This window comes from Eleginops maclovinus, chromosome 6, assembly GCF_036324505.1.
Source record: "Eleginops maclovinus isolate JMC-PN-2008 ecotype Puerto Natales chromosome 6, JC_Emac_rtc_rv5, whole genome shotgun sequence".
Taxonomy (NCBI): domain Eukaryota; kingdom Metazoa; phylum Chordata; class Actinopteri; order Perciformes; family Eleginopidae; genus Eleginops; species Eleginops maclovinus.
The window spans coordinates 12,566,294-12,592,626 of NC_086354.1; the positions used below are offsets into that span (position 1 = coordinate 12,566,294).

Genomic DNA, 26,333 nt, shown 5'->3' on the forward strand with positions numbered 1-26,333 from the left:
GTTTATTTTTATCCATGGGCCCATTTGACTCCTGAAAGTTGTATGTGTCTTACGTGCACTTCCCTGTCTTTACTGTGGTGGCACTTCATGTCTCTCACAGCTCATATGTCACGCAGCAGCTGATAGGGATGACACTGTACACAGGCATTAGGGACACACGCAAACTTTAATGGATAATCAAGTCAAACCCACAACTTGAACCCTGGAGATGTTACCAAAGTCTTGTTTAGGATTATTTTTCGACAGGCTATAACACCTGTTGTTGTTGTAAATGTCACATGATGATGGGACGGACTGGGGTATCCTTGAAAGCAAGTTCCTACTCCGGTTTGAATCAAAACTGGTGCTTGAAGAGTTTGTGATTTAATAATGGTTAGGTTTACCTGATTCAAAAACAAGTACAACCAATTAATGCTATCAAGAAACAATATCCTTCCCATTTTGATACTGTTGACTCGGCAGATGTTGCTCTATAAAGAACTTGTACCTGCTGCAGCTTAGTAGATTGATGGTGGAGGGTTTCCTGGGTTGTAAGCATAGTGGCATTTCAGTTCCCACGCTATATGGCTTACACTTCATAATACCCGGTATTGCATTACTTCTGAAATTGACAGAGATGCTGCTTAAAGGTCAGGGTTGTTGACCTTTTGAAACAGTGTAGTTCAACTGTTGGAGCTCTTGGAAAGGATAAATTGTCTCTTATTACTGCTTTCTATTTTGGTTGCCATTGTCCCGCCCTCTCTTTACATTGTGTTGGATTGTTACAGTCTGACTGACACTTGTTCTTGCCTGCTCTTTGCACATTTTAGCACATAATTAGACATCTGATAGGAGTTCATTCTTGATCCTGTAGCATCGCAGCATTCACTGTTTGAATTGTTCATCAGCGTTACTTATGTTGCTCAGAAAGGCTGGCTGTTGTCCAGTACACATAAAGAACATTTGTCCATGAGACAGACATTTGCGTTACTCAGACTGGTTCAAAATATCCCAGTTATTTGAGCTGTAGCATGCGGTGGACAGAGTTAAAAAAGTACATAGACAGGGCCCAGGACAGGACTCATGGCGACAGGGCGGCGTGAGCCATTCTGGGAGCAGAAATTTTGGGAGAGCGTTGTTGACTAAGTGATAAAGACAGATGCTCACACAGTTGGGGTCTGAAAAAGTGAGGGGAACACTTACGTCATGTGAGAATGCAAAGAAACGGGATGTCTGTGAGGAATTTATGCAAACAGTGTTCATATGCATATATATTTAGCTGTCAATAGTAAAGAATGCATCCACTGCTGCTTATTGAAGAAACGTTCCTATCAGTCTTGGATTATGGTGACATTATAAATGTGCTGTGACCTTGAAGCAACTGGATGCTGTTCACATGGATTCATTACTGGCGATAATTATAATTCTCATCATTGTTAGCTGTATGCTCAGTATGGCCATCTCTTTCTGTAAGGCACCTTTTTAAAGTTAAATTTATTCTTAAGGCCCTTTATTTTGTATTAGTTCTTACCTGACTTTGTTGTTGTCTTTCAATCCAGTTTTAACCATTGTCCACCTGCAATGTGAAACAACATGCACAACAATCTAATATAAAATCTCCTCATATTTCTCAGGCCAAGGTTTTTTTGTTGTTTTGTTTGTTTTCAAAAACTTGGCTACATTATAAATGAGGCCTTTTTCTTAATATGTTTCCAAGTCAAAATAAAGGTTGAATCTAGTGTCTATAATTAGCCTTCCACCATTTTCACCCTTTGTGAACAATACTAATCTCGGTAATAAAAGCCTACACCATGGGTGAGCAACTCATTGCTCTCTCATCTCTACAGTGGAAGGGGGTTGGGTATCTGTTGAGCTTTCCTGTCTGCTAACAGACAGACAGGAAAGTGAAGACATCATTGTTTCTAAACTCTTCATGATGTTGCAATGCTAACCCCTCAGACTACTTTTGGATGTGCACATACACTGAGTTGTTTTTGGTTGTATTTAGTGTGATACCCTCTGATCAAATCACTTTCCCCTGTTAAACAGCAGAACAGCAGAGAGCTTGACCAATCACAATGAGGCAGAGCTGCAGAGACGCTGTCGGGAGAGACAGCAGGAAATTGACCACATGGAGCAAGTGCTTGAGACCAAGATACAGCTCCTGCAGGAGGTTCGTCCTCTGTCATCTACGGCGAGAACTGACACACATGTGCCTCAGGTTTACAAACCATAATGGGTTATTAATGTATTTTTCCAGGAAGCCCAGCTAGCACGCAGCGAGGCTGAGAGGATGGCCTCGCTGGCTGGATCGCAGTCCCACACCTCCCTCCTCTCCCTGGACGCACCCATGGAGGACATCCCAGAGGACGAACGGCCTCCGAGCCTCCTGTCCCCATTCAACACCAACAAAGACAGGTGCAAAATACTTTCTCAGCCTCTCCCACCAACATTATCGAACAGTCCCAATCCCCCTCCCTGCCTCACTGTTTATATCTGTGTGTGTGTGATCAGGTTGATAGAGGAGCTGACTAAAGAGCTTTGCTCCAAGGAGGCGCTCGTCACAGAGCTGAGCGGAGAGAGGACGACTCTCACCCTCAGGGTGGGAGAACTTGAGGGACAAGTTCAGGAGCTGTCCTCCGCACTGCTGCAGAAGGACAAGGATGTGGATGTATGTTAATATTTTATTTCTTCATGAAAAATCCAGTCAATTTCCAACTCAATTCAAAAGGCTATAATAAAACACACTTATGATTAATATGAAAGCGGTAATTAAAATTAGCATAGACAAATTTAAAAATGAATAATAATATGAGTTGATCGAAAACAATAGTTAAAAATGTATGTAATATTAAAGCATTCAAATTAGTATTGGCACAATTTCATTGGGATTTAACTTTAACCTTCTAAGAAAAAACAATGCTAATGTTAATCTACTGACATTACATTAAAGGCATGTAAGTGGGGATAACCAGTCAGGCAAACCCTGCACACTTTATACGAGCTTTCTAATAATACTGCATTCCTCTAGGCGACCATGTCTCCTCTACTCAGACTTCTATTCTAAAATGATAGCAGCATATGTGACATTCCTCAACCTTCTGTGTAGCTCACCAGACTATGAAGTCATCAAGGATTTAGTATTTCTGTTTGTTCACTTAAATGTTTCTGTTTATAATCTTAGTAATGTATGTAATATGTACTAAATGTGTTTATTAGTACTGTAGGTTTATAGTCTGTATCCTCTGTTTCAGTTTTATCAGGAAGAACTTGGTCAAGAGAGGTTGCGCATTGAACAGGAGATGCAGGTATGTGCAGCTCTTTCTTTTTTTGTATGTTTATTTATGCATCTTCACATGTCATCATAGAGTTCTCCACTAAGTGTCAGAAGAGCATCACAGATCTCTTTGTTTAATATCAGACCCACTCTGTCTCCTTATGGACAATTGACGCATTGCATTTTCACACAGGAGCTGACAACTGTAGACGCAACATGACACATATATAAATCATTTTGTAATTGTCCTAATTTAAAAAAAGAGGGAAACCAGAGAAAGTGGAATATGACCAGTCCACAACAGGTTGTGTAACAAGATGAACAAAATGTGTAAAAGTTTGTACTCTTTGTTTTGTCATTTCACTACTGAAGAACAGTGCATAGTCAAAAAGTAACCTAACATACAGTCCCTGCAAAATGTTCTGTGCAGAAACCAAAAGTATCAATAGAGCTACTCTTTGTAATCAAAAGTAAACGGAACAATTAAGTAAAAAAGGTCCTGTGGTGTTATGAAAAATTGCTCTTTTTATTTCACGAGTTTTTTCATGAGTCATCCACAGCGGCAAAAACACAGAAATGTGTTAATAAATGTTCTTAAGTAAGTAAACCGAAGTGAAGACATGACTTTAATACTGTGATGGATGGAGCATCATGTGAGGATCTATGAAGTATCTTGCAGATGGATTATCTCATCACACAAAGTGCATGAACGTCATTACATTTACAGGCTTTAGCTGCACCAGCATCCCCACGGACACATTTCTGTCCTGATGTCTAATGAAACAAAAAGGGAGGGGGACCATTTCCTTCAAGTCAGCCCACCTTCTTAACTATCAATTTGCACCTTTATAAATTAATAATTACAATTTTAGTTGGCTTAATTATTCATCTTTCCGTTGCTATGTAACGCTGCTTTATGTTTTTTGTTTATACCCTGAATGGGCCGTAGTATTTGTTTTTGTGTGAGAAGTTTTAACTTGTAAATCAGTTGTGAATGAAGGATGCAAATGATCTTCGCCAGGCAGCCTGTCTGCTCAGATTGCTCAATGGATGCATGTGTGCGTAAAACATTTTGTATGTGTGAGTGTATGGCTCGATCAGTGTGCACTGGAAATTAAAACAAAGCTCAGTAGTATGTTCAAGGATGGATGACTACACTACATACAGTATGTCAATAATTAACTGTGGTCACACTGTGGGCTAGTTTCTTTCTAAAAACTGGTAACTTGCATATTATGTGTAGCATTGTGTGTTTATATAGATAACGAAAGCCACAGCTCCAATATAAGAAGAGAGAGGATGTTTTGAGAGGGCTTCATTTAAAGTAACATTATTTTGAGTGGAAGTTTATGAATCAATACAGAGCACATTTGCAAACGGAGGTGAGAGCTATATTTTGGTGGTGCATACAGTATGTGTGCAAAGCAATGAGAGCACATATAGACAAACATGATTATTTCAATGATTCCATATTATCCAATTACCATGAAACATGTTTTTGAATTTCAAAATCATTCATACAGGTCCATTTGCATCAACTCAGGTGTGTGTGTGTGTGTGTGTGTGTGTGTGTGTGTGTGTGTGTGTGTGTGTGTGTGTGTGTGTGTGTGTGTGTGTGTGTGTGTGTGTGTGTGTGTGTGTGTGTGTGTGTGTGTGTGTGTGTGTGTGTGTGTGTGTGTGTGTGTGTGTGTGTGTGTGTGTGTGTGTGTGTGTGTACATTCTCATGAGGTGCCATCTTTCAGATGTGCGTGTGTGAGGGCAGGCATCTGGCTGGTTAGCAGTTTAGCGGCTCTGGTTTCAGCCGGATTGTCGATATGTAAGGTTGACCTTTTGAGTGCTCAGCGACCCCAACACTGATATCGAGTGGTGTTGGTTCAGACAGACACTCGCAATATAAGCTCTTAATTAGTTCCCCAGACACCACAGCCATTAAGATCAAATCTGTCTGGAGAGGGAGAGGAAGAGCCAGGAAATAAATGTCATCTGACACTGCTTAAGACAATTATTTCCAGGATTTCCTTTTGAAGAATCATTTGTAGTAATTAGTGCAGTGTAAACGATTACATTCCCAAGACCTTTGCCCGTGTTTCTGAACTTTTGATTTCACTAAACAGTCAAGACAAGTTCAAACTAACATATGAAAATGACTAAGGCTTAGGTTTACTTTGAAAGAATCAGCAATCAAGGATGTTGATACAGACACAAGGGTCTACACTCTGACCTACAAACTAATGAGGTGGCGCAGGAGCTGTACAATGTCCTGAAGCAAAATAACTGCTTTGAAGATGAAAATATATCTAAAGTCGACAGGGAAGTTCAGTGTGCACGGCATATCCGCAGGGAAGTTACCGCGTGACAGCAGACCATCTGTTTGTGCACCCTCGGAAAAACAAAAATTGTTGTCACTGCAGAGATACTGCAGGGAAGCACAGTCAAATGAATGAGAAAGGACCGGTTGTTTGACTATCACAATCAAATCTTTGTTTAAATATATCTGCTCCACGGAAACAAGAAATACAAGTTGCATGTCATGACACACTGGTCTGATAAGGATGCTATTCAAGAACAAAACCCTTTAATTATACTTTTAAAACAGTATTTAGTAGTAAGCTCAGTAAGTGTGCATTCAACTAAGTTAGCTTTACTACCAACCAATTTTTATTTTATTTTTGCAATAATACTTTGCCATGCCATTTAAAATAACGAATGTGCCAATAAGCAAAAAACTGTCATGTCTTTAAAAAGCCTACATTAATTCTACTACCATCAACTACTTAATAGAAGGCAGTAGTTGTAATAGAAGATATGCAGCTAAAAAAAACATGAATATATGAAAACATTGACAAAATTATTTAAAAGTTCCATATGTGAAGCATTGTTGTTCATGCATGCTGCCAGTCTGATAGTTGATCTATTCATAGTTTATCCCCTAAGGCAATCTTCATCACAGCAGCCATCTTTAACTGCTGTTCATATGTGTTGTCTTGGTAACTGGTTTTGTTACTCACTGAAAACATGTGTCTGTATTGACTCTGCAGAGCTTCTATACTAATGAATGACTAAAAGGCAGGCTGGTGACCCTGGATACAATAATAAAAATAGAATAGAGAAAAAATTAATAATCCAATTATTTTGTAGTTTAAAGTAATTTGTATTGGTCTAATATAGTTAACATTCACAGAGTAATCAAAAATGTTCAGTAAATATTGCAGCAATTAAACTAGGGTATTATATTTTGAGTTAGTATACAAAGACTTACATTGTAAACAGTGCAAAACATAATATAGCAAAACTGTACGTCATACCCATTACAATTTGAATAAGACTAGAATAGAGTCTACTCTTTAATTTTACAGAGCGTCACTAATGTTACCGTGCTACCGAGCATTTCACCTGTTCAGTCAAGCGAACAGGGCTTAGTAAACTGGGCAGGAGGAAGTAATAGCCACCCAGGGGATAATCACTCTGTCGCTTTACCAAACCACCCTTAAAAAAAGTTAATATTCTATGTGTTTTAATTAAATGTTGTGTTTCAAAATGATTATTGTTGTTTTCAATTGAAATCATAGTGGATAATGCACTTTGAGCATCTCTGTACGACTGCATTGTGTTTCTCCACCCCCTGTATTCTCTGGATGGTTTGCTCCGCCGCTGCAGGTCTGATTCAGGCCACATCGTTATCAGCCCCGAGGATCTCCGACCGTACAGGGCACCGAGCCCGCAGAGCGCGTGATTGCTTCTCGAGCTGTCAGAAAAGGCTCTTTTATGAATGAAGCATCCCTTCTGTGGACAAAGACACCAGGGAGAGACTCTTAAGACTGTAGCAGCGCGACTGATACTGCTGTTCCTCCGTTTCCGGATATTAACCGTTCCCGGGGTCATTATTAACCTGACTGTGCGCGGTGCGGCTCGTGTGTCCCGACTGATGGTGCAGAAGAGCGGGCGGTGTTGTTGGACAATGCGAAAGAACGGTTGTGTGACAGCGGGAGGACGATACCAAGATAGATACTGCATTTGATTGACGAGACATTCACATGACTTGGCTACGGGGGTGTGCGCCATATTCCAGACGCACCTGCTGCACCTCCTGCAAATGAATGGTTATGCTGGGCTGATGGATATTTTTCTATGACAGAGACAGTATTTATTGATGATCCTGCCAAGGATTTCATGTGCATCCCTTTCCTGCAAGCATATCTTGTCTACCTCATTTCACAAGTCATTGAATGTAATGCCATTGCAAGGACTAATTTCATCAGCAGCTTTACATTATTTCAGATGAAAACAGCTTTTATTGTCGTCTTAAAGCATGTGTTCAGTCTGATGCAGCTGAAGCATTGCTCTTTTGTGTTCCTATGGGATCAATTTCACCCTAAGGACTCAGGTGTCCTTGTGTCAGACTAAATAAGGATAATTATAAACCTGTGGAATGCTTGATCTCAAGATGAAGGAAGCCTGTCGCATCTGTGGACGGGAGCTCTGCGGTAACCAGCGACGATGGATCTTCCATCCTACCCCCAAGCTCAACCTGCAGGTGCTGCTGTCTCACGCTCTGGGGCAAGAGCTGACTCGGGATGGCAGAGGGGAGTTTGCCTGCTCCAAGTGCACCTTCATGCTGGACCGCATGTACCGCTTCGACACCGTGATCGCCCGCGTGGAAGCCCTGTCCATTGAGAGGCTGCAGCGGCTCCTGCAGGAGAAACACCGGCTCAGGCACTGCATCGGCGGGCTCTACCGGAAAACAAACTCAGAAGAAGGTGCTGTGACATCTGGAGACAATGAAGAACTGGGAGATAGGATGGTGGACATTTCAGGCCTCACTCATGCAAAGTACTGCGCCCTGCTCCAAGAGGATCTGGTCTACTCTTTGTACGAGTCCTGGGCCGACGACGGCCTGGACTTTCAGAACCACCAACACCCCCAGTGTCCTGCTGGTCCAGGGTCAGAGGTCACCGTTGCAGGCTCACAACGTTGTGTTCCCAGCACTCCCAGGAAGTGTCGCGGATGTTCCTACTGGCGAGTAGCCGACTCGGACTATGAAGCTGTTTGTAAAGTGCCCAGGAAGCTGGCACGGAGTATTTCCTGTGGTCCGTCATCCAGATATTCAGCCAGTGTTATTGGAGGGAGTGTGATCGTAGGAGTTGGGGGCGAACGAGAACGAAATAATGTAGAGGATTCAGAAGAACCTGCTTCCTCTTTAACCTTGGTCCCAGGTTCTCGGGACCCCTCAAGGACATCAGACAGTGATCGCACCCTTGCTGGAAGAGCCAGCTCCAGCCCCTCTGTAGCATCCTTAGAGCTGACTGAGGAGTATATTCAGACTGGAGCCATAACAGATGGGCCGCTGAGCTCCCCTAGGGAGCTAATAGATGACCGGATATCTGACTCCCTTTCTGAGGAGCACATGGGAGCCCCACATGGCCCAGCCTCACCCAGCCCAAGCCTCTCTCTGGCTCTCTGTTTCCTGCAGAGCTATGCTGCCTACCGGCCAGTCTTAAGCTCTAAGGGGAGCAAGCTGCCAGTGCTCCAACGCAGCTCCAGTAATGGAGGTCCGAGACTGTACTTCCCAGATCCAGTTTTGGGAATGTCTTATGGAAACCCAGAGGGAGAAAGAGACGGCCACACGCCAACACCTGAGCTGGAGACCCCTGTGATACGGCTGGTTGATCAGGACCTGAACCTGGCTAACATGGAAGAGTTGTTGGAAGATTTGTACAAAGAGTATCCTTCCCCACGTCCTCACCAGGTATAAAACCTTGACAGTGACGGTGATGAATACAGGGATTTCACTACTGCTGGATAATGACTCATCATTTCACCCATGCACTGCAAGTTTGCAGAATTTGCGGCATTGAGTGAACCAACCCATCAGGCTTTGATGTTTGACAGACAATCCCCACAAAACGTGTATTCCTACTATTTTTTTTTCTCGTAGGTGTCCTACCCACAGCTTCTCCAACAAGCTTTTACCCAGGAGGATTTGGGCTACAGCATTGTGTGTGGATGTTTGTTTGTGTGTGTGCGTGCACTTAGTTGGCTAAATGTGGGAAAACATTACATGAGCAGTCAGGTGAGGGTAAGCTGTGACACACCACATGGCCTAGTTACCGTGGGAGTGAGCAAGCAGTAGAGGACAGTCACAGTCATGTTTGACCCTTTTAGAAGGTGTAAATATCTATCATTTCAGTGTGAAGCTTATATATTTAAGTGGTTCTAGATTAAGATGTTGAGGATGTACAGTCCTCCATCACATCTGCCAAATACTCCAGAACACAGCCTGCAAACAAATAACCGTGACCTGGTTTTTCCTGTTACTAGTGAGTTGTAGCACAGGATTTATCGGTGTGATTTAAGTATGTGAGGACATCGTCTGTGTGTGTGTGGGTGTAATACTAAAATGTTCTAGACAATAATCCTCAACAATAGTTTTTGAATTGGATAGGGTGTGCATTTGTCTCTGTGTGATCTCTGAGCCAGGGCTGCAGAGCGAAGTAGATTGGATGTGGAGAGACATTAAGACAGAGTGACTCTACTACTGGCCTATTTTCACTCTGAGCCCTTGAGGCCAAATGATCCACACAATGTCAGACCACCCTTCCATCTCAACTCTGGTTGGCTAATACAATAACCCTATTTAAAAATGTTAACATTGTCTGACCTAAAAAATGCAAGGAGGATATTGGTGAATCAAGTCAGTGTGTCTTATTGACAACCTTCCTCTAGTAAGTGAAAATTGGAAGCACGGTTATGTAAAGATAATAGTGGCACAGCACTTTGATCATGCTCACTTCTGTTAACTCATGCATACAAACTCCCACACACCACTTTAGAGGCTCTCTCCCATAGCTTTTTACAATAAACACACATGAATGATCACAGTTTGTAAATGTTGTTTACATGGTACACAAACCCTTGTGAAGGTCATGCAGCCTCTGCCTTTGTCATGAATTTAAACAAACAAATTATCTTGCACACAAAAAATTCAGCTGCTGGATTTATTGAGGACTAACGAGCAAGTCCACATACAGTGAGTGGTTTTTCTAACATGAAACACTCACATCCCCTTTTCTTCATTACAGAGCCTCGTTGAGGAGCAGCAGAGTCAACTGAACCAGTATGAGTGTGCGGCCGGGCAGTGTGTCAGCGAGCTGCAGAAGGCCCAGCTCCAGGTCCAGTCCCTGCAGGCCAAGATCCACGAGAGCGAGGCCAACAACATGGTATGGCTCATTAAAATATGCGTCATTATAATAACATTTGCTTGGTGAATCCACATTAGGTAACAGTTACCTTTCTAAATCTGTAGAAGCTGCAGGAGAAGCTGAATGAGATGGAGTGTGAGCTGCGTTCAATCCGCCAGGCTGCTCAGAGTCAGGAAAGGACCATTCAGGGTCTCAGTGAGTCCATCAGCACCAAGGACAGTGAGGTGAGTGTTTGTAAACGTTGTCAGCCTGTGTGAGATGATACCTGTGTTAAGAAAGGTTCTCTTACCCTTGATTTATTCTGTTTCAAGGCCCAGGAGCTGTTCCAGCTGATGGAGGGGCAGAACTCGACTCTGTGTAAGCTGAGAGAAATTATCCATCGCAACCAGCTTACTCAATGCAAGGTGAGACGTGGTGCCAACCCTGATCCAGGATCATTCCTCATCAGTAGTGAGAAATCTTGTCTCCAGCCTTATGACGTACTGACCTTGTTCTGTGCTCATTCTTTAGACTCTAGAGGGGGTCAGTGAGTCCGTAATGCTCGCCCAGCTGCAGGGCGAGCTGGTGGCAGTGCAAAGCTCCTTGTTCTCCCTCGGGCTGGAGCTGGACGCCAGCCAGAGGAGTCTGAGACAAAGCCATAGACAAGGAGAAGATCTGACCAGGTTTAAGGACAGACTGAACTCTGATCTGCAGGACGTGCAGCAGCACAGGGATGTCACCGAAAAGCACAACCAGGTAAGTGTTTGTCAAAGAGTGAGACAAGTCTTGGCAGTATGAAGGATGCAGCATGTGTGAGCTCTCTTCTTTGTTCTGCAGGACCTGCGCAGTGCCCTGCAGAAAACTCGCTGTGAGCTTCAGGCTAAAGAAGCAGCTCTGAAGGAGGCCGAGGCAGAGAGACACACTGTGGTGCAGGAAAAGGAGAGGAGCATCACACAGCTCAAAAACACTCTGCAGGACAAGGAGCAACAGTTACAGGTAACCTACACAATCCCAATCAATCCCTTCATACTATATTTATTTTCACATTTCTGATCCTGTCTAAAAATCTTTATACCTGTAGGAGTACTCCGAGATGATGGAGTCCACAGGAAGCTCCAAACCAAGAGATGCCCTGCTGGAGAAACTACGGGAGCGTATCAAAGATAGAGACAGAGCTCTGGAGGTAAACACCCACACATGCACATAAACATACACACCAGGGACATCAATTATTGTCAGCTTGGAAGAAATGGTGAGATGACCCTTTGACTATGGCTCCATGTGGACTTTGTGATTATTGCGACAGCCTTTCCTGTGCACTATGGAGAGAAAAAACCCAAAGTATGCCTCTTGCAGCAGTCGAAAGAGCCATAGGTAGATCGGGAAGTCGGCATACAATTTCACAACCAACCAACAGTGTTTTATCTGTTCTGTTGCAACCCTAGAGCAGTGAGGAGCAGGAATTTCAGATACTGCACACCTGCTCATGAATAGCACAGCACAGGGTGCCCAGAATAGCATCAGTGTGATTAAAAAAAAAAAAAAAAAAAGTTTCCTCCTCCGCCATCTGCAGCGCTCCATCGATGACAAGTTCCGCTGTGTGGAGGAGCGCGAGGGCCAGGTGAGGAGGCTGCAGCTGGCCCTCAGGGAGAAGGAACGAGACCTGGAGAGACTCCGCTGCATCCTGTCCAACAATGAGGAGACCATCACAGTACGCTCGTCACACACACTTCACACACATCAGACCTGCATACAATAATGGCATGTACTAGTGACATGAAAGCTATCCTGTAGGAAGTAACTGAAAAATCTAAACATTTCCTTTTGTTGTTTATTTAATTTTATAGTTAAATGAAGTCAGAAATACTGTGACTTTGATTATGACTGGCACGGTAGTTGAACATTTTAGAAGTTTTTATTTTTTTGGTCTAATATTTGTTTGACTTAACATAACTGAGATTAAATTAGCTCAAAATACATGTCACAATGTATCCTAACTAAATATAAGATCAACAGCAAATCCTAGCAGATTGATAAAGCCCAAGGATAGAAATATATAAAATTGTAAACAACTTCCATATAATTGGTTATTTTGGTCATAGAGATCCAGGCTGAGCAGGAAGATGAATTGTGGATTTCGCTTATCTTTTTTCATTTTAGACAAATACGAGGTATATTCTTGTGTGCGTTTACACCTGTGATTGCGCCCTTCAGAGTCTGGATGCCCTGGTGCGCGGTAAAGAGCTGGAGCTGGAGCAGGCGGCCGAGGCCTACAGGAACCTCCAGTGGCTGAAGCAGCAGAGCGAGGAGAAGGAGAGAAACACCCTGAGAGAGAAAGACACCATCATCAGCCAGCTTCAGGCGGCTCTGCAGACACACAGCCAGGAGGCACAGGTAACACACACACACACACACACACACACACACACACACATTGCCCTTATTGTGATGCAATGCCTAAAGCTTTAAACAGAACATGTAGGCAAACCTGTGCTGCTTGTTTTCACTTTTTCACTTTCTCAAACACAAGGCTTGACACAGGTGTGTGTGTGTGTGTGTGTGTGTGTGTGTGTGTGTGTGTGTGTGTGTGTGTGTGTGTGTGTGTGTGTGTGTGTGTGTGTGTGTGTGTGTGTGTGTGTGTGTGTGTGTGTGTGTGTGTGTGTGTGTGTGTGTGTGTGTGTGTGTGTGTGTGTGTGTGTGTGTGTGTGTGTGTGTGTGTGTGTGTGTGTGTGTGTAGGATCTGACAGCCACCCTCATTGCCAGAGTTCAGGCCGGTCCAACTGAGGTTGTAGAGGAGTTGAAGGCGCGGCTGGCGCTGAAAGAAAAGCTCTTCCAGGAACTGCTGTCAGACCGCAGCCGCCAGTCTAATGAACACCGATTACAGGTTGAGGACATGCTGAACACTCTCAGCTCCAAAGACCAGTATCTGCAGGTATTTACATCACTTCAGAGCAAGCAACAGACTAAAGGTGTAAACCTTACGTGCACCTGCTATCAACCTGATATCTCGCTCCATCTTTTAGGACTACTCCTACAGGCTCTCCCTTGTAATCAGTGAGCGGACTGGCCAGCTGCAGGAGCTTCGCCGACAGCTGTCCTCCACAGAGCAAGAGCTGTGCAAGCTCAACCAGGAAAAGGAGAGAGAAACAGAAGGAGGAACGGAGCCTCTTCTGAGTCTGCTTAAAGAGAAAGAAACCTTTATCAAGGTACATGTTTGTTTGCTTCCCTTTGCTTTCTCCCTTTCTCTCCTGTTCACTTGTTCTAACCAGTATGCGTTATTCCTCAGGAGCTGATGCAGAGCCAGGAGGAGACCATGCAGCCATCTTTCACAGACAGGGAGGATGAGGTGAAGGCTTTGCAGGAGGAGTTGCAGCTGGTAGTAAAGAAGGAGAAGGAGGCTCAGGTATATACGTGGAAACTGTGGTGATGCATAAAAAACATCTTTTATCGTTCTTTTTTAACACACTTGTGCCCTCTCCCTGCAGGAGGAGCTCTTTGCTCTGCGTTCATCTTTGACTCACCAGGACATCACTGATCACCAAGTAGGAATTTGCTTCATTCTGAACAGATAAACAGTATGTAAAGCTGCAGCTTAATAATATGTTTTAATTATGCTTCTGCTTCCTCCTCAACCCTGCCTGCCGCTCTGATGTAGTGTGTGCTGGAGCACCTTGTGTCAGAGTACAACCAGCTGAATGATGCTTTGAGGGCGGAGAAGAGAGTGTACCAAAATCTCACGAACATTCACACCAGGAGTGACAGGTACGGAAGCTGCAACCAGTGTTCCTGTGAAAACGGCAAGTTGCCAAGTTTTTGTTAAAACACGTTTTCTTCTTTCTACAGCTCTGAGAAGATCCAGGCCCTCCACACTGAGCTCGACTCGGTACAGGCGCTCCGCAGCCAGCTGGAGGAGGTCCTGACCAAGACCCGTAACATGGCCGTGGTGCTGGAACGGGAAGCTAACAGGCAGCCTGACTTTGGAGGTGGGCAGGGTCCAGCCTCCGGGGCTGCAGAGGGCACTGTCACTAACGCTCTGTGATGCTCTGACCACTGCACTGCTGAGTGACATGGAGCTGCCTGGAGAGACTGAAAGCCAGAGTTAAAAAGAGAAGTAGGATCAGGAAATTCTGCTCCAAGTTTGAATAAGAATCAGTATCTGACTGTCAGTCTTCAGGCAGCTTCGTCCACTCCAAGCCTGTTCAGATTAACCAATGATATGAAGTGGCAACGTGCAACCCAGAGTTTTATTTATTAATATATTTTGTAAGTGTGGTGTGAATATATTTTTTTATTGTTTCTGAAAAAAGCCTGCGTATTGCTTTGTAGTGCGATTGTTCTGTATTGCCATTTATGTGTGCTGTCTCTCACCGGTGTCACTCTTCCAGCCTTACCGTCACAGTGAAGTTACGTCTTGTGGAGAAACTCAAGCTCGTGCCTTACAGTGAAACGTCTCACCATCCATCATTTGTTTTCTATCATCTGTTTGTGGACAGGATGTGCATACTCAACAGGGCCCAAGATTAAATAGTACTCCAAAAAGATGGCCAAGTAGTTTCCTTCAGATCACCTTGGATTTCTCTCGTATAGTTTACCTGCTAAGCACTCGTTACTTTTAAATCTGCTATTTACGCATGAAACATAAGGTCAGCTACGGCAGAAATGCTGTTGAATTTAAATTATGCTAGTTTAGTTTGTGTTGTTCTTAGTTTATCTGCTTGTTGAACTTATGTCAGCCATAAAGCAAGATAATATATTACCAATAATTTTACTGTCTGGTTTGTGCCCTCTATTTATCGTGAGATGTGAATGCCAGAAATAATACTTACCCATTCAATATTTATATTTGGTAGAGTTCATTTTCTGGGATTTGTGCCCTGATCTCTCATCTAGCCTAGGGATGGAATCCTTGTCAAAACCTTTTGTATCTTTTAATTCAACAGAAATAAAAAAAAATGTGCTGGCTTTTTGTCAAACGCACTTCTGTTTGTTGTGTTTAATTGGGAATTTGTGTTTAAAATATCCCAAATTTGAGCTCCCCTATTTGGTCCATTATATACCTTCCTTCCTTCCTTCCTTCCTTCCTTCCTTCCTTCCTTCCTTCCTTCCTTCCTTCCTTCCTTCCTTCCTTCCTTCCTTCCTTCCTTCCTTCCTTCCTTCCTTCCTTCCTTCCTTCCTTCCTTCCTTCCTTCCTTCCTTCCTTCCTTCCTTCCTTCCTTCCTTCCTTCCTTCCTTCCCCTGAACCGATATCTGAACCAATCCTATGCAACCCCAGCCCCCAAGTTTTTCCTATATTCAGTTTAATTATATAAGAAAACACATGTTGTAAATGAGTTAAAATACTGAACAAAATATCTGAATTTCAAGTATGAACATTACCAGACATTTCTAATCCAATTGAGTGTTCCTCCTTCATGTCCTCCTCATGCATGATATGTGGCATGGTTTTCATGTGTGCATGGCTGTCTTGCTGTAATGCCCAGTTAGATAATCACAAAACTAAAATGCCAAATTCACCCAAATAAGGGAAGCTCACGTGAGCCCTTTTACTCGCATTCTGATACGTAAAGAAAACATGAAATTCACATTTGTTGAAATGACAAAGAAACACAGTGTACCTTTTCTATATGTTTGCAGTGTGAGAGTGGTGACAATATGTAGGCCCACAGTGTGTAAACAGGGCCCCACATTCAGTCAGTTCAGCTTACAGAGCACATTGTTATTGTTGTACAATATGTAATAACAGCAGGTAGCTCCATGAACCTTCTGCCAGCTCTCAAAGACATTTCATGAATCTAACTTTAATACATATGTTTTATTAGATTCATTTAAATTATGAAGTAATCCAGTAAATTACACACCCATACACACATCTACTGCTACAATGTATGTGTGTGTGTCATTAGGGCCTATTATGTAAAGCAATATTCCTTTAAAGTCCCTGCCAGTCACTTTCCACTGATCCCTCCTGCGCATGTATACTCACTTTAACACACAGCAGTAAACATGCTTCATACATACTCAGTATCAAGCACAAAATCACCACAACACTTGTGTGAATGAATATTATATGATTTATCCATTTACATACACACTCCCCTCTGGGTTGCTCTGCCTGCACTGTGTTTTTGGCTGGCAGGCAACGTATGACATAACATATCCCTTTAGTCCTATGACTTCCAAACAAGGGATTCAGCAGGTCAAAGAGTTCTGGAAATAATGGGGTAGACGGTGGATGCAGGAGAGGGAATAACATAGAGATAGTAAGAATAAGAAGAGCAACAGAGGATTAAGACATAAATAAAGGGGATAACAAAGGTGGATTTTGTGCTTATATGGTTGTTGTGTTTTCCAGAGCTCAGCACAGATGAGGAGGAGGAGGAGGGAGACGATGAAGAAGGCAGCAGTGACGAGTTCAGTGACAGCATAGAGGATGATGAAAAAGTGACCGCCAGAAGTTTGGCCTCCATTCAGGTAGATACTTTCATTAACATTTGAATGTGAAATCGCTTTAAAACAAGGTTTTTAACCTGATATTTATCTCTTACTATTTAAACCTTGGAGAAAGCCCTTAATGACTTAAACAGTTGCACAACGAGAATTTAATATATATTTTTTGACTTGTGTTAAGGTTTGTGGAGCTGAGAGTGTGAAAAGCGTGTTGGTGTCTGATGTGAAGCATCTTGAGGAAGCAAAGAAGATACTTGAAGTCCAGCTCAAAGAAATAAAGTCACAACTGGAGAGGGATGGATACAACTCCATAGCTCAGATGAGGTGCGTATTTGTCTCGCTGATCAATTGAAACTGGACGTTTGGATTGTCTAAGACGACATCATTGCATGTATGGAGCAAGAAATGTGATAGATGAACTTACTTCCAACTTCTGTCTTACTTCCTGTCATCTTTCAGGAGTGCACTGCAGGGTCTAAAGCAGGAGAAGCAAGCTCTGAAAGACAGTAGAGGACTGAACCAGGAGGAGGAGGAGGAAGAAGAAGAAGAGGATTGGGATATCGAGGAAGAAGATGAAGAGGAGGAAACATCTCCGGTGCCGGTGGGGAAGCGTGGTCATCTGTGTGTTAGTCGGAGTGAGGACCAGGGAAAGAGGGACTGCAAGAGGCCGCGCTGTCTGACCACCCTTCATCACACACACCAGCCTGAGACGGTAAGACATCCATATCCAGACAACAATCAGACTTTGTGAGTGATTTACTGCAGCAGCGAGGAAAAAATGTGCAGGCATTAAAGATTTTCTGGGTTTTCCAATAAAGGTAGAAAGTACAAGTCTGTAGAAAGTGATTATGATAATCCTGAAATATGTTTATTATTGGTGTATTGTACATGAGATTTTCTTGATGTGAAAAACTGAAAAAGGTTTTTCTTATCTCTCCTCCAACACATCTGAAAAGGATTTTTCTAATGAGAGAGGCAATGTTATACTTGGTAATGGAAGAAGGGCTCAAATAAGCAGAAAATTGCGTCAAACAATGAGTCATCGAGCTGAACAGTACGAGTATAATATCGGCAATAATCCAGATTGAACCTCTTTTTTTGAGCGATTTAAAATGAATCTGGTTTCAAAACTCATCGTATATTCTGCATATGAAAGTAGATTTTGGTCAATTTTGGCCAGATGGATTTAACAAAAGTTATGCAATGCCATTTTATTGCTGGTTTCAAAAAGTATTTCAGTAAACTGTGTTGGAGCAGTGTTGCCCCCAGGCCCTGCCCTCCTGGTTTTATCACCAGGTCTCCATTCACAGGCTCTATGTGCGGGGGTTCTTTGAGTCCCATGATTGCTTATATAAGTGAAGTCAACTCTGCTGTGCCTGTAATACATTTCCTGCCATATGTAATAAAAAGCATTTCAAATAAAACTAAAGTTCTCATGTTAAAATGTTGCTTAAACCCTTTGCTGTTGCAGGAAACGGAGCCGGCTGGTGACAGCAGTGATGTGGGAGTGCTCTGGCAGGATATAGGGCAGGGTCTTCATGAACAAGCGTCCCGCCTGAGCTCCGATCTGGCTCTGAGCCACCAGGAGAACAGAGAGCTGCAGGAAAGGCTGATGGTGTCTGAGGCCACGGTGCATGCTCAGGCCGAACAACTCAAGGACTACAGAGATCTGCTCAGTGAGTCGCTCTCAGGAAGTGTTATTAGACAAATGGAAGAACTTAAAAGTGCTCAAAACCTTAATCAAACACTGAGAGTGAAGTTATTTCTTTCTCTTGTCTCTGCAGCCGAGACCTCTGTCCAGCAGGCCAATAAGCAGGTGCAGGTGGACCTCCAGGATCTGGGTTATGAGACTTGTGGTCGCAGTGAGAACGAAGCTGAGAGAGAGGATGCCAGCAGCCCAGGTGACGAACACATTTCTCTCCAACATAAAACACCCCATGTTCTCTCCTGCAAATACACTCAATAATCCCACATCTCTTTCCCTCCTTCAGAGTTTGATGACTTGGAGATGTGCACATCACTGTCCCATCAGCAGGACTACGAGGGTGGGGGCGGCAGCTGGTATGCTGGTAGCAGTAACACAGATGGTTATGAAATGGGCGATGAGTCAGCCTCTCTGCAGCATCTCATCGAGGATCTCCGCTCACAGCTGACCCGCTGCCACAAGGTGATCCGTGGGCTGCAGCTGCGAGTCCGCTCCCTGTCTACAACCAGCGACTACGCCTCCAGCCTGGAGAGAACCCCACGCAAGGTACTGTTACATTCACATGCTCCTCTACATGGACTTTTAGGGGGGTTTTAGTTATACAAAGATGCTCATTTTATTTAACTTCTAGGTAAACTGGGCCTTTGAGACATCACCAGCCCCCAGCGGTGCAGAAGAGGATGAAGGCTGGATGTCAGACACCCAAAGGGTTCGCTCGGGGCCCAAGCCCAGCAGGGAGCTGCAGGAATTGATGACACGAGTTGCTTCACTGGAGGCGCAGCTTAAGAGCTCCAGACTGGAGGGCAAAGGCCAAGCAGAGGAGGGGAAATGTGCCACCTGGCCTGGGTAGGTGGACAGAGACAGAGAGGCCATGATAAAATATAGAAGTAGTGTTAGACCAGGTGTACTGTAAGGCCTTTTTCTTTGATCTAGAATCATTTATTGCTGCATATAAGTATAAAAAGTCATCCTACCTACAGCCCTCTATTAATACCGTTATTATTGTGCTCCCTTTACAGGAAGTACAACACTCTGATCCAGGCACAAGCTCGTGAGCTGTCCCATCTGAGGCAGAGGATGAGAGAGGGGCAAGGGGTCTGCCATATCCTCACCCAACATCTGGGTGACACCACCAAGGTACAGCAAACCCTTCTCCATAATTTTAATCAATCATTAAACTACATTTATCTACAAATAACCATTTTTGGGCTTTATTCTGAAACCTGCTCAAATTCTCAACATCGTACAGACCTTCGAAGAGCTACTGCGGGCGAATGATATCGATTACTACATGGGTCAGAGCTTCAGGGAGCAGCTGGCGCAAAATTCCACCCTGGCACAAAGAGTGGTCGCCAAGATCAGTGGACGTAAGAAAGATCTTTCTAAATCATCCAGCGCACAGAAAGACATGTTTATAGCTTCTCATTTTTATGCCCAAATTGTAATGTTTAAACATTTCCTCTCTCCTATGCTCCGTCTCTCCTGTTGCGTTTCCACAGGGGAACGTGCAGAGAGCCATGATGACAAGGCAGGGCATGAGTTGCTTGCACTACGGTGAGTCAGCATTTAGAACAAACACATTTCAATCCCTTAACATTTGCAACAAAATAATGGTCTACAGAAACCCCTGCAACGTTGTGACCTGTGGACCTCCCTTGAAGTTATTAGCCTTCTTTGTGGAGCACTTACTCTGTCCTAGTGATTAGTTTACCTTGTCATGTGACACGCTGCGGCACACCACATGGCTCCTTATGGTGGAGAGGAGACAGAAGGTTCCTGTTAATCCACACACAGGCCACAGCATGGAGCCTTTCCCCTTAAGTTGCTTTAGTTGAATGGACTTACAGTACAGGTGTCCCAGCAGCCGGGTTTAAGAGGCTCAGGAGGACTGTGTGTCCCTTTTCGTCATTCAGTAGTAAGATGCTTGGAAGATGGTTTCTGTTGTAATCTCTTATTCATGGATTACTTTTATTTTTACTTCATTGTAACTACTTTTTGGGAGTTTTGGTAAAAAAAATACTGATATTTTTACTCAAATCAAAAGCAAAGAAAGAGTCTTTAGTGTATCAACAACTTTCTGACTCGACTGATTGTGCAATGGCTCCTCTCTGGAAATCTATGATTTCTAAGAACAGCTCCTTATACAGGGACTCTCTGTGGTCTTTTTCTACCGCTCGAAGCCAAGCAAGAGACACGACTGGTCTTAGGATGGTGTTGGAGAGAAACAGGGAGCTCATGCTTCGGCAACTCACGCAGTAAGGGAAATAACTTCACAAAGGTCCATTTACTTTAGATCATCAAAAAGATCCATGAAATAAAAAGGGCGAATATATTAAATAGAACATTAGGACTCATACATAGCAACATGGACATGATGGATACTATATTTGTTCCATAAAAAGAAATGGAGGCCATTTTTCCTTTCCTCCATCTTTACTAAACTTCATCCACAATTTCAAGCATTCAGCAACAGGTCATTACTTTCTCAAAGAATCCTCTCATTATGCATGTATTGTTTTGTCTATAGAATGTCAATAAAATGTGAAAAATGTCTTCTATCATTTAAAAAATCCTTCAGCAAAATGTGACACTGTCAAATGTCCTGTTTTGAAACAATTCTAATATATATTTACAAGCTTTGAAATAGATCATCATAAGAATTGCTAAATCATTTTCTGCTGACTAATAGACGTATTGCTCCCTTTTGTTGTATATGTAAGGGTTACTGTTTGTGGAAGATTTTACGCAAATTATGTACAGCTTCATAAAACTTTTCAGTCCAACATTTTATTGTTATTTCAAACAACGGCTGAGTATTGAATACATGTTTGGTTCTCTTGTGCACATGTGTAGGCTGAGTAAAGAACTCCAGCAGAAGGATAAAATCATCGAGTCCCTCCACACAAAGCTGCAGCAGCGTCCAGAGACCCCTTCCAGCTGCCACGCCCTCTCTGAGACCACCGACCAATCAGACAGGACGTCCTTGGTGTCTGATGAGTACAGAACCAACGAAGATCTGGAAATGTGCTCCGATTTAGACTCCAGAGAATACCAGGAGGGGCTGCCGGGGCACGGATCAGAACAAGACGGTAAAGTTCATTCCCCTGTTCCTCCTCTCTATATTTGAGAAATACATCTTCTATCCACTTTCACGTTCCATTCTACTCCTTTAGTCCCTCCATCCTCCATTCCTCCTCATGGTTTCCTCAAGACCTCCAGCAGCTGTCCCAACATGCTTTGCTCAGCCCCTGTGGGTCTGACCAGTCAGTCCTCCAGAGGTACACGACTTACAGATTGCTATAAAAAAGCAAAGTACCCCAACCTCATTCTTCATCTTCATTTTCTCTTTGTGTCACTTCCTGTCGTCCTCCACCAGCTCTTTTCAGTGATCCTGTCTCATTCTCCATGCCTGGCCCCTGTGGCCCTGATGTCTGGGGCAGAGAGGTTTATTCTGACCCCCGGCCCAGGGCACTGTCTGTGCTCGCTGTTCGCCCAGAGCTGGACACGCTGTACAGACAGATGATTGAGCGGAACAGGGGTGAGGGCAGAGAGTGGTGTGCCATGTGTGGAAAGCATAAATTAAGATAATAATACATCCGTTTAGCTGCCGTTCCCTTTCCTTCTTACATTATGTTTCACATATTTTCCCTTCTGTCTGGGTGTTTACAGGCTTTGCAGTTCCCCAGGACAGGCCTCTTTTCAGTCTCTCACCTGGTGGCCACAACCAGCACGACATCTCCGGCTACAGCCAGCTCTCCCATCATGCATTTCAACAGTATCCACTGGGTGGCATTCCCGAAAACCACTCGCTGAAATCGGACTCAGGTCTACTGACAGCGGGGACTTTATGGGACATGGAGAACAGGGGTCAGCAGGTCGGAGGCTACTCTGGATCGGGACACCTGCAGGGAAGCAGCCATACAGGTGAAACTCCTTTCTGTTGTCTTATTATGAAAGTACACTCGAGCAAGCAGTCACATAATAATACAAATAAATAAGGCTTTAATAACAAAAAATACAGCTGAAAGGGCTTCGTAAGAAAATAAAAATAACAACATAGGTACAGGAATAACTACACAGGTATAACTACACAGATATATAACAAAGTCAAAAATATATATAATTAATTCTAAGTAAGATAAAAATGGAAGAGTGTTGTCCATTTTCTGAAGAATAAAAAATAACAATACTACTGTTATGCTGTTTCTATCTAGGGGTAAATTTGATAGAGGAGCACCTGCGAGAGGTGCGCTGTCTCCGTCAGCGTCTGGAGGAGTCCATCAGGACCAACGAGAGACTCCGGCTGCAGCTGGAAGAGAGACTGGCCTCCACTGGGCGTGAAGGAGGTATTGTAGCCCTCATTACAACAGTCTTCATGTTCTTTTTGCAATAAGTTGCATAAAATAACACTTTTTTTCCCCAGGGGCACCAACAAACATCTACATTCAGGGACTGGATACAGTCACTCAGCTGTCCAATGAGATCCGAGTCCTGAAGGAAGAAAATGTGGGCCTACAGTCACGCCTGCAGGCCAGCACAGGTAGCATCTGAAAGCCAGCTAAAGATTTCATTACGATCTTTGGGAATACTTGTTAACCTGTGCTCAACTTTCCTCTCACAGACACATGTGAGGAGGTGGTGCAGCTGCGGGAGGCGGTGTTTACAGCTCGCGCTCGCCTGAAACAAGCAGAGCTGGAGGCGGAGCAGTGGAAAGAGGAGCTGAGAAGACTCCAGGCTCACAGTCAGGAACAGGGCCAGCAGATTCACATACTGAGGCAGGAACGGCAGGCCAGCCAGGAGAAAACCAACAGGTTGGTGTGGAATCAAACAGTGACTGATTAGTAGATATGTGTTTGTCTGTGGGTATAAATATCCACTCTTTGACTGAAATGGGCTGTGATGTTTCCCCAGGCTCCAGCATGAGGTGTCTCTCCTGCAGCAGCAGCTCTGTGAGAGCAGAGAGCTCATACACTCACTGCAGAGCGAACTACAAGTATATGATCAAGTGTGTCCCCGCACAAAAGCCAACAAAGGTCAGTCTGTTATTTTTAGTCTAGCTATGCTAAATACACACCCTTTTTCAAATAAAATACTTTGGCTCCACCTGGTGATGGTATTAAGAAGGTCGTCATGGTAGACAGGGAACACTGATATTAACTGGCTAAAATAAACCTAGGTTGCTCATATTCTTCCTATGATGGGACCTTTTAAAGATGTTAAAACCAAAAATAATGTCTACTTTTAATATGTACCCAAAATTACTGTATTATTGTGCTTGAAGAAAACCCTTGAATTCTGCACTGAAGCAGAAGCATTTCCCCTCTCCGCTCAGTGGTAGTGTGTTTCTGTCTCCAGGCTTCCTGTGTGAGCTGCCAGGTCTGCCGGTGGAGCTGGGCGAGCTGCTCGGGGAGGTGAGGAGTCTGCGAGCACAGCTGCAGAACAGCGTCCAGGAGAACAGCGCCCTCAAACAGCTGGAGCTCCACAAGCAGCTCGAGCAGAAGCTGGGTGTGGGCTCCCCTAGGACCCCCGCCCTCTCCGCCCTCACTGCCAGCCCGCAGAGAGAAAACTTCTACAGGCGACAGCTTCTGCACGGTGAGAAATTCTTTGAGCTATAACATTAAATAACACGTAATGTTTATCTGGCTCATTGTGGTGTGGTTTGCTGTGTGTCCAAGCCTGGTGTGTGTTTCTGTGTGCTCCACAGACCCTGCTCCCTCTCCACCAGTCAGGGACATTGGTCTGTTTAACTGCGGGTCGCCCGGTCCTCCCTACTCAGACCTGGATGACAGCCAAAGCACCGCCAATGGTGTGACTTTAACTGCACCGCATGTCTGCAACTTAATCTAAATGACTGTGAAGATACTGTGTTGCTCTGTAACAGTAATCACTCATGTTTTTCAGAAGTTTGCCTCACATAGTATGTTTTAATCACTCTCCAAATTTCTGCAAATACATTCATACTATTTTGCCCCAAGCAGACCCTCTCGACCCTCACTCTGAGCTGGAGGGTGAGGCCCCTGATGGATCGTTTGCCAACCGTAATGGGCGCCACGCCATCGGCCATGTGGATGACTTCGGCGCTCTGCAGCAGCAAGTACTAGAGGGCCGGAGCCTCGTCCAGCGCATGGAGACCACCCTGCAGGCCTGTCTCGGCCCCCCGCTGCTGGAGGGCAACCGGAAACAGAGCAGTGAGCTGGTGAGAGCCCAATATTGAATTAATTCATTTATTCTAAAATTATGACCCAATTAAAGTACATATCTAACTGAGCTCCTTATGCAGGTCCTGGACTATGGATGTGTGAAGAGTCTGCTGTCCAACACCAAGACTCTGAGGCAGATCCTGGAGGAGGCCATGTCTCTGCTGAAGATGTTCTGGAGAGCAGCGCTGCCTAGCTCTGATCCCTCCATGCAGAACCTCAAGAAGGTGCAGGACACATTGTGATATTTTATTATTCTGTCAGTGTGTCCCCTAGCATGTCTGTGGCTCTCAGCCCTAAGCCCATTTGTTCCCACTAAATAACTTAATCACTTTACAGGTCGCAGAAATATCATTTGAAGGCAGGACATCTTCTTTTCCAAAAGTTACTCCAAGGCATAGAAATAGTTTATTAGCACCTTTTTTTCTTGATGGAAAACATCATTTTTGTCACAGAGGAATACTATGCGGTTAATGATCAAAAATGGTTAGGAAAAATCACCAGCAAGCAGAACTTCTAACCAAATGTCCCTTTGTATTTGTGTGTTTGATGGTGTGTGTAGGAGCAGTGTATGCACGAGGAGATCTTGTCCCTGAAGCTGCGTGTGTCGGAGCAGGAAGAGGTTCTCAAGGGGACCATTCAAAGACTGAGGAGCACCAGCCGCACCAAGGAGAACATGGAGCACTTCATAGTCAACCAGTGTAAGTGTTTCTGTGTGAAAGAGAGAGCAGGGGAGATTAAGAGAGACACAAAGCCGTGGGACTTGGTCGCACAGACGGGAAATGGTAGATTCAAGGTGGCGCACAGCCACAAAAACAGGACCCAGGGTGAGAGAGGAAAGGAATGTAGGGCGAGTGCTAAACAAAACCAAATAAGGTTTGAGTAAAGGAAGTGAGACAACACGGCTTGTCCTTTCTTGGAAGTGAGAAGAAATCCCAGGCTGGGGATTGGACAGAAACAATAAGCAATCATCCACAGATCTGCAATGCACAGTATTAGAGATTACACTTAAAAAAACAATAGTGTTTATTGAATCCAAATGCACTGAGACCTAAAAGCAAGATCTTAATGTGATTTTTCTTCTTAATGTATGTAGCACATACAGTGTTTATGTGGATGTAGCATCTGTCTGCAGTACAATATATAGAAACATCATTTTTTTCTCGTTTTCTGCAGTGTCAAGGACTCGTGATGTGCTAAAGAAAGCCAGAACAAATTTAGAGGTAAGCAAATCCCCCCTTCATATCCATCATTATGTAGGTTATAAGTGTGCATAACCACAGTGTTATGTGTATAAGTACTTTGTGATGTCCCTGGTGTCTCTACGATGTGAATTCATCACTTTCGGCTTTTCTGTCTCACCTGTTCCTTCGTCCTGCATTTGTCTCTCCTCTTTGAAACCCCCCAGAAGAATGAGCTGAGACTTTCCTCTCTAAGCTCCTCCTCTTCCTCTCCTTATGCTGGTAAATGTTTGACATCTTGTGATCTTGCAAACAGGTACATGTTGTCCCAGATGCAGTATGACTTTAGTAGTTTGAGGCCTATCGTTT

At 43.9% G+C, this 26,333-nt stretch overlaps 1 protein-coding gene across 2 annotated transcripts in view; it reads left to right on the forward strand.

Moving 5' to 3' along the window:
- The window catches only part of LOC134865537 (myomegalin-like), a 41,510-nt gene that overhangs the window by 11,276 nt on the left and 3,901 nt on the right, over positions 1 to 26,333 (forward strand). Inside the window, exons 6-48 of one of the 2 annotated variants that reach the window (XM_063885117.1) lie at positions 2,029 to 2,152; positions 2,240 to 2,397; positions 2,494 to 2,650; positions 3,234 to 3,287; positions 10,336 to 10,473; positions 10,560 to 10,679; positions 10,767 to 10,859; positions 10,966 to 11,190; positions 11,272 to 11,430; positions 11,516 to 11,617; positions 12,008 to 12,145; positions 12,649 to 12,828; positions 13,172 to 13,366; positions 13,458 to 13,640; positions 13,721 to 13,837; positions 13,920 to 13,976; positions 14,090 to 14,196; positions 14,278 to 14,417; positions 16,787 to 16,905; positions 17,063 to 17,205; positions 17,341 to 17,593; positions 18,353 to 18,557; positions 18,666 to 18,782; positions 18,873 to 19,132; positions 19,218 to 19,432; positions 19,606 to 19,723; positions 19,836 to 19,953; positions 20,086 to 20,140; positions 21,440 to 21,675; positions 21,760 to 21,864; positions 21,963 to 22,124; positions 22,256 to 22,510; positions 22,801 to 22,932; positions 23,010 to 23,126; positions 23,208 to 23,397; positions 23,498 to 23,619; positions 23,942 to 24,178; positions 24,291 to 24,392; positions 24,565 to 24,782; positions 24,867 to 25,010; positions 25,346 to 25,484; positions 25,960 to 26,006; positions 26,192 to 26,246. In XM_063885117.1, coding sequence (XP_063741187.1) covers positions 2,029 to 2,152; positions 2,240 to 2,397; positions 2,494 to 2,650; positions 3,234 to 3,287; positions 10,336 to 10,473; positions 10,560 to 10,679; positions 10,767 to 10,859; positions 10,966 to 11,190; positions 11,272 to 11,430; positions 11,516 to 11,617; positions 12,008 to 12,145; positions 12,649 to 12,828; positions 13,172 to 13,366; positions 13,458 to 13,640; positions 13,721 to 13,837; positions 13,920 to 13,976; positions 14,090 to 14,196; positions 14,278 to 14,417; positions 16,787 to 16,905; positions 17,063 to 17,205; positions 17,341 to 17,593; positions 18,353 to 18,557; positions 18,666 to 18,782; positions 18,873 to 19,132; positions 19,218 to 19,432; positions 19,606 to 19,723; positions 19,836 to 19,953; positions 20,086 to 20,140; positions 21,440 to 21,675; positions 21,760 to 21,864; positions 21,963 to 22,124; positions 22,256 to 22,510; positions 22,801 to 22,932; positions 23,010 to 23,126; positions 23,208 to 23,397; positions 23,498 to 23,619; positions 23,942 to 24,178; positions 24,291 to 24,392; positions 24,565 to 24,782; positions 24,867 to 25,010; positions 25,346 to 25,484; positions 25,960 to 26,006; positions 26,192 to 26,246 — 6,311 coding nt within the window. Of the gene's footprint in view, positions 1 to 2,028; positions 2,153 to 2,239; positions 2,398 to 2,493; positions 2,651 to 3,233; positions 3,288 to 6,954; positions 9,003 to 10,335; positions 10,474 to 10,559; positions 10,680 to 10,766; positions 10,860 to 10,965; positions 11,191 to 11,271; positions 11,431 to 11,515; positions 11,618 to 12,007; positions 12,146 to 12,648; positions 12,829 to 13,171; positions 13,367 to 13,457; positions 13,641 to 13,720; positions 13,838 to 13,919; positions 13,977 to 14,089; positions 14,197 to 14,277; positions 14,418 to 16,786; positions 16,906 to 17,062; positions 17,206 to 17,340; positions 17,594 to 18,352; positions 18,558 to 18,665; positions 18,783 to 18,872; positions 19,133 to 19,217; positions 19,433 to 19,605; positions 19,724 to 19,835; positions 19,954 to 20,085; positions 20,141 to 21,439; positions 21,676 to 21,759; positions 21,865 to 21,962; positions 22,125 to 22,255; positions 22,511 to 22,800; positions 22,933 to 23,009; positions 23,127 to 23,207; positions 23,398 to 23,497; positions 23,620 to 23,941; positions 24,179 to 24,290; positions 24,393 to 24,564; positions 24,783 to 24,866; positions 25,011 to 25,345; positions 25,485 to 25,959; positions 26,007 to 26,191; positions 26,247 to 26,333 lie in introns of those variants that run through there. The other variant, XM_063885116.1, reaches the window with a different exon arrangement.